The sequence below is a fragment of the Sinocyclocheilus anshuiensis genome, unplaced genomic scaffold (assembly GCF_001515605.1).
Source record: "Sinocyclocheilus anshuiensis isolate Anshui unplaced genomic scaffold, SAMN03320099.WGS_v1.1 scaffold2, whole genome shotgun sequence".
In the NCBI taxonomy this organism is placed as follows: Eukaryota; Metazoa; Chordata; class Actinopteri; order Cypriniformes; family Cyprinidae; genus Sinocyclocheilus; species Sinocyclocheilus anshuiensis.
Window position 1 is genome coordinate 377,182 of NW_015542337.1, and position 10,767 is coordinate 387,948.

A 10,767-nucleotide genomic window follows, 5' to 3' on the forward strand; every position below is an offset into this window, starting at 1 on the left:
TTGTGTATGTATATGTGTGTGTGTGTGTGTGTGTGTGTGTGTGAGAGGCAGGCAGTTTTGATAACAGCAACAGTAGGAGGAGGATGAGCTTGGCTCCGCCCCCTTTGCCTCTCGCAGCAATAAATAGGAGCTGGTGTTTTTTTGCTCCTCACTTCTCTTGAAGGATGAGGTCGCTGAAACATCTCAAACATCACACCAGGAGTAATGTGGTGAGTGCTCAACCCAAACATACATGCTGTATGAAGCGGCTTGTGTTGATATATTGACTTTGAACTGTTACTTAATTGCTTTGTTAAAGTTTGCAACTTTGAATTGGGGAAATGAAATAACTTTTTTCTCTCACACATAATACCGCAAGAGTGAAATTTATACTTTAACATTTCTCTATTTTTCAGTCTAGCCTTATGTTGTCTCTCTGCCTCCAATGCTGTGTGTTCCTCCTGTTTTCTATCTCTCAGACACACACACACACAGGTTCGTTCTGTGCTGGTCTTTACACTAGCTAGCGTTTGTGTTTTTTTTTTGTTTGTTTGTTTTTTCTTTTTTTATATTCACTTCAGCTCTTCTCATACAGGCACGGCTGCTATCTTGCCCGACTGGCTCTTTCATTTGTCTTTCTGTCTTAACACTCCTTCTCTTTCCTATTTCCTCCCTCCTTCTTTCTCATTTCTCACCCTCTTCTTTTTTCTCTGTTTCTGTCTCCTTCTTAGTTTCAGTCTTTCGCTCCCCACAACCCCTCCGTCTCTCTTTATCTCTCTGTTGTACTCTCTCTCACTCAGTTCCTTTCAGTCTCTCATCCCCCGCCGCCCCTCCCTCCCCCTCTTCTTTTCCTCTCACTCTTTCTTTATCTCTCTTTATCTTTGTTTCCTCACTCCTCTCCCTCACTCACTCACTCAGTCTATCTCTCATCCCCCAGTTCCCCCCTTCCCTCTCCTTCATCTCTCTTCCTTCTTTCACTTGCTTCCTCAATCACATTCTCTCTCTCACTCTCTCTCTCTCTCTCTCTCTCTCTCTCTTTTTTTCTTTCTGTTTCTCCTCCCTCTGTCGGAGCAGTAATTAAAAATGACATGGTTATCAGGGCATCCAGGTTCCCCTTCTCATTTCTCGCTCCCTCTCTCTCTGCCCCCCCCCCACTTCTCTTTTTCTTTCCCCTGTCTCTGCTTGTCTGTCTCTCTTCCTCTGTTTTACAGCTGTCAGTCGCTCCCTCCCTCGTTCCCTTGTGTATGGTTGTTTTTCTTAATCTTAAATCCGTATTGTGTAGCTTTCTTTTTTTCAAGAACAAATCAAGGTACCAGCTCGTTAGAGGTGATAATGTGTGTTAACGACTTTCTGAGAACACACACATTTACTTGTGTGTTCATGACAGTGATTTGAGCATTCCGAGGCATGGTAAAGTGACCTGAGCTAAGAGTTCAACCAACTTCCCCTTAATTAATCCATACGTAAGTAACAATCATCAGCCTCAAAGAACAATTTTTCTCATAGGTGCTGTATCTAACTGGATTACGTTGGCTTCAGCCAATGTGTGAACTCCACAAATTGACTAGACTTGCTGGTACTGCTTAAACTTCACTGTCCAACCTTTTCATAGTCAGCAGTGGCAGCACTTGACCTCACAGGAAATGCTGTGGATAGTCCATGGATGTAGACTTCCCGCTCGGACCCAGACACTCTTTGTGCTTCGTGTTCGTTTAAATACTGTAAAGGAAGGAAGCATGGCGCTCGAACAGATCTGTCTTATCTCTTCTATCTAAAGCAATCTCTGGTGGACACAGAGGCAAGGCGTTGTCAGACTATGTCTCTTGCTTACTGCTGTGAAAATTAGAAAAATTATATATACATATATTTTTTTTTAATGAAAATGTTCACCGTTTCACTAAAAAGATCAGGTAACGGAACGATTTTTGAAAAACACTGCTGCCGTGTTGCCAGAAATAGCCAGTAATTTTTTACATTTCTAAAGCAAATCCACAAACTCTATTTAAACTGCTCTTATTGTTGCCCCGCATCAGTCAACTTGGTTGTTCTGACACTCATGTAGATGTGACGCTATTGCACTGATTTCATTGCTATTGTAGTGACACTGTTGCCATGACAGCCTTAGCCAGACTTTGTTGCTACGACTGTATTGTATTGACACTTGCAATGGCAGATTTACTGATTCTGATTTTATAAAGTATTGCTAAGACCTCTTGTTTTGTCCGTTGACAGGAAGAGCAGGAAGTTCCTCTGGTTCGCTGCTATTCTAAAGTGATGGAGCATGCAGTGGACGTCAGCACTCAGACTGACCCGGTGGTGGTCCTGTCCCTGGCCCAGGCTGCTGTGCTGGGACTCATATCACAGAACGAAATCTTCGGAGCCACAATTGCCCCAAACGGTTTCTACACAGGAGAGGGACGTGAAGGCCCCGCTCCTCCTGCAGAAACCATGGAGTATGAATATGCAGATCAGCTAATTGGAGCCAATGGAGACTATCTATCTGAGCCTCACGGGGAGAACAGGGGGCCAGAAGGGCTCTACGGTGCAGAACGCAGGCGTCCAGGACCCCGTGGGAGAACCAAGAGGCCCTTGAGTGAAGGAACACCAGAGGAATCCACGGAGAGGTCTCCGGACACACCGAATCAGGTGAAAGGAGAGAGGTCTGAGTTCTCCAGCCCATGTTATCTCTCGAATCCCCAGCAACCTGACAATGAGCCAGAAGTGTTGGACCTAGCACCTCGGAGAGTGCCAATGAAAGAAGAACAGTGTAACAAAGGCTACCCTGAGCCCTCGAGGGAGCCAGCCATCCAGCAGGTTGACTCTGACACTCAGACACAAGCCCACCAAAGCCCTGTGGGGCATGGAAAAGTGTTGGTGGAGTCCTCTGAGGGAGGACGGGGAAAGGAGGAGAAACAGGAAGAAGAGGAGGAGGAAGTGGAGGAGAGAGCACTGAACCTGAAAACCACAGAGGAGGATGTGAGCCCAGCAATGAGGCGCTACTATGAATCCAGTGTGACAGCATATGAGGCTGCTGAGATGGGCCTGCCGGGAGACTATGAGGAGGGCGGCCAGGCCATGATGTGGACAGAGGGTGAGAACTCCTTGGGTAGACGGATGCAGATCGACCGGCTAGATATTAACGTGCAAATCGACGAATCGTACTGTGTGGATGTGGGAGAAGGCTTGAAACGCTGGAAGTGTCGCATGTGCGAGAAGTCCTACACTTCGAAGTACAACTTGGTTACGCACATCCTGGGTCACAATGGCATCAAACCACATGAGTGTCTGCATTGTGGAAAGCTCTTCAAGCAGCCCAGCCATCTTCAGACGCATCTGCTAACGCACCAGGGGACGCGGCCACACAAGTGCACCGTCTGCAAGAAGGCCTTTACCCAGACTAGTCACCTTAAACGGCACATGTTGCAGCATAGTGACGTCAAGCCTTACAGCTGTCGCTTCTGCAGCCGAGGATTTGCCTACCCTAGTGAGCTACGTACTCATGAGACCAAGCACGAGAGCGGCCACTGTCATGTTTGCACGCAGTGCGGCATGGAGTTCCCCACTCACGCCCACCTCAAGCGCCACCAGGTCAGCCACCAGGGCCCGACAACCTTTCAGTGCACTGAATGTCATAAGTCCTTCGCCTACCGTAGCCAGCTCCAGAACCATCTGATGAAGCACCAGAACGTGCGGCCCTATGTCTGCTCGGAGTGCGGCATGGAGTTTGTGCAGATCCACCACCTGAAGCAGCACATGCTTACACACAAGGTACTGACACAGCAGGCCCTCGAACACAAGGTACTTAAACCTCATTAGTTTTCGTAATCTCCCCGCAACCATCCTATTAGAAATTACTCCCCAATGACTTTGAGATCCAAACCCCATCTACATTTCCCACCACTACATGTTCCCATAAAGCTGTAGATTAATGTGTCTTCTTCAGTTGTGTCTCAGGTATTGCCACAACAAGTTTCTATGTAAATGGAGCCGTCTCTGACAGTCCCTTCCAGCCATCCAATCCGCCTCCTACCCTGCCAACTCATCCCGTTTCCCTGTCACTTGCACTAGTATGGAGCTGTTTTGTTTTGTGTGTGCTTTGTGCAGTGAAGTGTGTCTCACAAGCTGATACTTCCTCCTTTCATTTCTCACTCTCCATGAGTATGATTCATCTTGTCATGACTGCAGTGTCAGTAAACAGAATGTGTCACAGGTCAGCAGGGTTCGAAACAAAAAACACATCGGCAGTTAGTCATTTCTTCAGCATTTACATCAACAGTTGTCTAGTTTGAGCTCTGTTGTTAGATTTATTGCTATTAGAGATAATAAATGTCACTCCTAAATGAGAACACTGGATGTTTACAGTTAGTTGGGTACACTACATAGACATGGCATTGTAGTGTAGACTCATTGTAGTTCTTAGCACATTCTTAAATGGAAAGAGTTTTTCCGTGTGTGTTAGGATGGCAGTATTCCCTGGATACACTGGAAGTGTTCATTGAATAGTCAAATTGTTAAGGCGAGAGAATGTTTAACCCTCTTCATTTGTTAATGTTTTAGCTTGGTGGAGCATCAGAGCTCGCACTGCACTGCATACACAAATCTATTTACCCTGCAGCATTGAGATAACAACAGTGAATAAAGTGTGTGTGTGTGTGTGTGTGTGTGTGTGTGTGTGTGTGTGTGAGTTTGACTGCATACACAAATCTATTTACCCTGCAGCATTGAGATAACAACAGTGAATAAAGTGTGTGTGTGTGTGTGTGTGTGTGTGTGTGTGTGTGTGTGTGAATTTGTTGCTCTGTATTATGGATTCTAGTGAGCAAGCAAGACAGGCACCCTACTGATGGATTCAGCTGCGCTTATGACAACTAACCACTTTTTCTCATTCAGCTGATGCAAGCGATAAATCATTTTTCCACCCGCTCTCAAAAACGAATAAAAAAAAAGTCTACCGCTAATTACAAAAGTTACTTTTAAAGTGATGGTCACATTGGAATCATCTCTAAATATATTGCTGTTGTCTTTCTCTCTCAGGGTATGAAGGAATACAAATGCGACGTGTGTTCTCGCGAGTTCACTCTCTCTGCCAACCTGAAGCGACATATGCTGATTCACACTAGTGTGCGCCCTTTCCAGTGCCACGTCTGCTTCAAGACCTTTGTTCAGAAGCAGACGCTTAAAACACACATGATTGTCCACTTGCCTGTGAAACCTTTTAAGTGCAAGGTGGGTACGAAGAAATCTTCCATGCCAATATAACCCTGCTGGAGTCCTCCAGACAGTCTGTATTTTTCTGCCTGATGCATGCATAGCTGTGCATCATAGACCTCTAACAGTTCCTGAATTGGTTTCTGTAGGTGTGCGGGAAGTCCTTCAACAGAATGTACCTAGAGGTTTATACAACTGTTTGACTCTGCCTCTCTGTGGCCTTATAAGGCGGAAGTAAAATCTGATGCTAGTAAAAGTTAGCTAGTCTGACGGTGCACACCAAAAGCGAAGCGAATATTTGCGTCACTTTACTCGCTCTAGATTACTCGTGAGATGTCACTCGCACAAAAAAAAAAACAATAAAATGTATTTTCTGATACAACTGGACATGTCAATAAGCTCTTCGCTGATTGGCTTACATGACAACTCATCATGCAAATTTTCCAGATGAAATTGTTCAACTTGCGCGGATTGAGGCAAATATCGTACGTTCGCGGCAAACGCATCACCCAGCCTAAATTCTCATCTATTTGCGTCTTTGTATTAACTTTGTATGTAATCTACTCGTGCAAATTAAATTTGCTTTTGATGTGCAGTGTAAAGAAAAATACCAAGATTTGTGATATACGTTTATATACGTGATATACTGATTCAAAGATTTGTCAATGATTTCAATTTACAAAATGATAAATTAATGGTATAAAGTATAACCCCCTGAATTGACGTTGCATAGGCTATATATTGAAAAACCAAAAAGTGTTAAAGCTAATTATGCTATTAGTGAGGCTTACATTTGTGCATCTCCATTTCCTTCCTCAGATGCCCTGCCTGATGCGGAGGGTCAGGAAGATTATGAGGAAGAGAGCTTTGATTACAGTGAGAGGGAGAATCTAGCCAGCAACAACGCACAAGATTTGGTGAAACTCGCCAAAATTAGCTACTACAACTACACTAAGGTTTCTGCTCGCTACAACACAACTTAAAACAGCTGACTGAGACACAAATGTGATTTAAGGGGGGAAAAAAGACTGTAATGGTCATTTCTGTAGTACTCTTGGCTCTGACATGAGCCAGTGAGGAAATAGCCATCATGAAGTGGATGTGCACTGGAAGCCATTTTGGCTCTGTGAAACAAACACGATAGCAGTATAACCTGCTGGGTCACATGCACCTTCATGCCGGTAGCAAACCCTTCAAGTGTCCTTACTGCACCAGCAAGTTCAATTTGAAGGGCAACTTGAGTCGACACATGAAGGTGAAACATGGAATCCTGGACACCTCAACTGAAGGACAAGGTAACAATATGCAAATTTGACCTCAGATTATACTTACTTTTGACTCTTGCTGTTCTCAATGTTATAGAAAATTAGAAACGTCAAGACAGGTATAGCCTAGAGCAGGGGTAGGCAAGTTCGGTCCTAGAGAGCCGCAGTCCTGCAGAGTTCAGCTCCAACCCTAATCAAACACACCTGAACAAGCTAATCAATGTCTTCAGGATTACTAAGGCTATAGGCAGGTGAGTTTTGTTTTCAGGGTTGGAGCTGAACTCTGCAGGACTGCGGCTCTCTAGGACCGAACTTGCCTACCCCTGGCCTAGAGGTTTATACAACTGTTTGACTCTGCCTCTCTGTGGCCTTATAAGGCGGAAGTAAAATCTGATGCTAGTAAAAGTTAGCTAGTCTGACGGTGCACACCAAAAGCGAAGCGAATATTTGCGTCACTTTACTCGCTCTAGATTACTCGTGAGATGTCACTCGCACAAAAAAAAAAAACAATAAAATGTATTTTCTGATACAACTGGACATGTCAATAAGCTCTTCGCTGATTGGCTTACATGACAACTCATCATGCAAATTTTCCAGATGAAATTGTTCAACTTGCGCGGATTGAGGCAAATATCGTACGTTCGCGGCAAACGCATCACCCAGCCTAAATTCTCATCTATTTGCGTCTTTGTATTAACTTTGTATGTAATCTACTCGTGCAAATTAAATTTGCTTTTGATGTGCAGTGTAAAGAAAAATACCAAGATTTGTGATATACGTTTATATACGTGATATACTGATTCAAAGATTTGTCAATGATTTCAATTTACAAAATGATAAATTAATGGTATAAAGTATAACCCCCTGAATTGACGTTGCATAGGCTATATATTGAAAAACCAAAAAGTGTTAAAGCTAATTATGCTATTAGTGAGGCTTACATTTGTGCATCTCCATTTCCTTCCTCAGATGCCCTGCCTGATGCGGAGGGTCAGGAAGATTATGAGGAAGAGAGCTTTGATTACAGTGAGAGGGAGAATCTAGCCAGCAACAACGCACAAGATTTGGTGAAACTCGCCAAAATTAGCTACTACAACTACACTAAGGTTTCTGCTCGCTACAACACAACTTAAAACAGCTGACTGAGACACAAATGTGATTTAAGGGGGGAAAAAAGACTGTAATGGTCATTTCTGTAGTACTCTTGGCTCTGACATGAGCCAGTGAGGAAATAGCCATCATGAAGTGGATGTGCACTGGAAGCCATTTTGGCTCTGTGAAACAAACACGATAGCAATGTCATTTCCCATTAGAGACCATCCTGAAGAATAAAGGACTGTGTGTGTAGGTGCTATTCTTTTTTTAAACAAATGTTCCACTTTTGCCCATCACAATGCAGTTCTTAAGAAGGATATCATTTATGAGTCACATTCAGTGGTGCAGTGAAACAATATGCACAGATGTAAGAAGGCACTTAATCTATACAGACAATCCACAGCTCTTTAAAACACAGACATGACTGCCATAAGGCATGGGATAGTTCACCCAAAAAATGAATATTTTGTCATCATTTACTCACCTTCATGTTGATAACCAAACTGTTGCTGGTAACCTATGAAAGTCAATGGCTACCAGCAACTGTTTGGTTACCAACATTCTTCAAAATATCTTTTGTTCAATAGAATAAAGACATGCATACAGGAACAACATGAGGGTGAGTAAATGTTGACATAATTTTCAGGTGAATTATCCCTTCAGTCTTATTGGTGGTTTTTACTGTCCAGCAAGTTAGATACCACTTTATAGGACTTAACCAAAGCTGACAAAGTGCAAATAGTTCTCATTACATGTTAACTTTCCCAGCATTTAGTTTTTAAGCATACTGTGACGTTTGTTAAGATTCATTTTCAGCAGTTTGTGGTTTTCGATGAGCATATGCAGTTTGTAGCTCACAGTGGATTGAGTTTGTGGGACAGTTTTTCCAGTGCCTGTTTTTTTTTTTTTTTGGAAATAATGATGGCCCAGACCATGTCATTTGATCACTGTATAGCCTTCTGGATATTTTTTTGTTTGTTTTTATATTATTGCAAATAGTATTTATTCTTCAATGTTCTTGGCATTCATAAGTGTAAATACATTGCCAGTGTTCCAGATGGACGGATTTTATTTCAAGTTAAAAATATACAAGATAAGCCATGGGTTTAGTTCAATTTGGGTATAATTGCATTATTTATCCAAGTGCATTGTTTGGTCCATCTTCTCTAAAATACAAGAATCTTGTCTAAATTATATATTTTTTCCATCTTTAGTTTGATGAATGTAATAATACAAACTAAGATTTGTCCCTTTAAAGCGTTCAATATTTCACAAAGCCATGCGTAAGCCAAAAAAAAATGTTAAATATTTAATCTTCCTAAATCTCTGCAAGGTCTTATTAGTTTGGAGTCTGTTCCTGTGTACTACGTACTAGCTATGTGGGCTAAATTCATTTCTTTTTTAAAATGTGATAATCTTCTAGCAGCATTTTTTTTTTTGGTGTGGCTTAAATTACCTTGTTCCAAACCTCATCCAATTGAATCTCCTTGGTCATAAAACCTTGTAACGTGCACTGCATCTTTCACAGTCACCAATACTGGTTGAATTTTGACGAGGATGCCCTAAAAACACTGGACAAAAATATTAACTGCCCTTGTGTGTGCAAGAGAGTGTCTCATCCATCATTCCAGCGCAGAGCTCAGGAGTGATGAACGACAGTCTGCCAACATGTGACAGGGCTCAAGACCCAGCAGAAAATGATTGGGGAAATTCACCATGTATTCTCCATCTAGCTAGGCAACTCAAAATGTAACACAAGATTTGGTGCATTTTTATTGCTTTTAAATGGTTGTGTCCTTGCATTTTGGGCTGTTTGCTCTAAGCTAGGCAGGAGTTTTAGTTTTGGATCAGCTTTGATTCTTTTGTTGCACACTGATGTGAATATGACGTTGATAAATGTTAAACGTTGTGCTATGGACATTATTATAAATTAATACATTTATTTACCTTTAACCGTGTGGAGTGTGAGTGTGTATATTGTGATAAACCACACAAGAACAGGGATCCAGGTGGCAGAGATTTATTAGAGGGTCTCTCATGTGGCCCTTGAACTTTCGTTTTCTCCTGTGGTTTTATACAGTATCTGACATACAGTACTTCATCTTACAAAAATAGACCCCTGGAGGTGCGGGAAGAGATGGGATCACCCATCAGCAGGATTAGCTAACAGAACAGCTAGGAACATCACTATGTTTTTATTACTCCTCCCTTCATACATTATATTGTATTCATGACCTTTAAGTTAAAAATGAGGTACAAAAAGACACTCTCCATGGTGTCCAGGCCCGTTGTCCTTCATTTGCCTAGAGCCTTGTCCAGGTTTGTCTTGATGGCATCCAGGAAGTCTGTGGTGTTGACGTAATGCTCGTTCAACTTACAGCTGTGGTCACACAAAGACAAATGTTAATGACATCAGAGACATTAGCTAAAGAATCCTTAACAATTGATGTCAGCAGTTTTATCATTAGGGCTAGTCCTTTAATGGAGGTCAAAGACATTAAACCTGGATCATTTTTTATATGCTCTGAGTCTGAATAATTTGCTGACTTACTTGGCGAGACCATGAATGCAGCCAGCCAGATCCTTGGTCATCACGCCACTCTCCACAGTCTCCACGCACACCCGTTCTAGAGTCCGAGAGAACCTGCACAGCAATGGACAACGATTAACAGTTACACTTCTGTTTAAACATTACTGATATGATAGGAATGCTGCTGCATTGAAATAAAGCTCCCTTATCCTAATCCTATAGTACAGATGACTGGCAGTAATAAATGAACTTACTTGATCAGGTCTGGGTTTCCATCAAGTTTGCCACGGTGTTCCAGTCCCCTGGTCCAAGCAAAGATACTGGCAATGGGGTTAGTGCTAGTTGGCCTTCCCTGTGTAAAGTTGAAAATCAATTATGATAATTCCTTTGGCTTTTGGCTGCAAGTTCAAGCACTACATTGAAGACATTTCATACGCAACTGCATAGTAAAAAACTGGTATTTGCACCCAATTACAGAATACATACGTATACAAAAAGCAGGGTATTTTAGATATTAACATTTTAGATAAAATGTATTAATTACAAAATATTATAATTACAGTACATTGTACAATAATAATAATTACTACAGTAAACATTATACAATGGCTGCATTTACTTGATCACAAAAATATTAGAAACGTGTATATATATATATATATTTTTTTTTTTTTTTTTTTTTTATAATTT

The 10,767-nt window shown here is 42.0% G+C and overlaps 2 protein-coding genes across 2 annotated transcripts in view; one reads left to right on the plus strand and one right to left on the minus strand.

Annotated features, from left to right (window-relative positions):
- Nucleotides 1-164: 164 nt before the first annotated feature.
- On the plus strand, nucleotides 165-7,619 carry LOC107691121 (zinc finger protein 710-like). The gene is made up of 6 exons (XM_016489597.1): nucleotides 165-209; nucleotides 2,212-3,777; nucleotides 5,014-5,205; nucleotides 5,337-5,372; nucleotides 6,335-6,482; nucleotides 7,422-7,619. The coding sequence occupies exons 1-6, from the start codon at nucleotides 165-167 to the stop codon at nucleotides 7,583-7,585; spliced, it is 2,151 nt and encodes a 716-aa protein (XP_016345083.1). The 3' UTR covers nucleotides 7,586-7,619.
- A 1,932-nt stretch (nucleotides 7,620-9,551) lies between these two features.
- Nucleotides 9,552-10,767, minus strand: part of idh2 (isocitrate dehydrogenase (NADP(+)) 2) — an 11,762-nt gene continuing 10,546 nt past the window's right edge. The window contains exons 9-11 of the mRNA XM_016489598.1: nucleotides 10,332-10,429; nucleotides 10,099-10,191; nucleotides 9,552-9,927 (exon numbers count right to left, since the gene is read on the minus strand). Of these exons, the coding sequence (XP_016345084.1) occupies nucleotides 9,843-9,927; nucleotides 10,099-10,191; nucleotides 10,332-10,429 (276 nt within the window). The 3' untranslated portion in view covers nucleotides 9,552-9,842. The remainder of the gene's footprint in view (nucleotides 9,928-10,098; nucleotides 10,192-10,331; nucleotides 10,430-10,767) is intronic.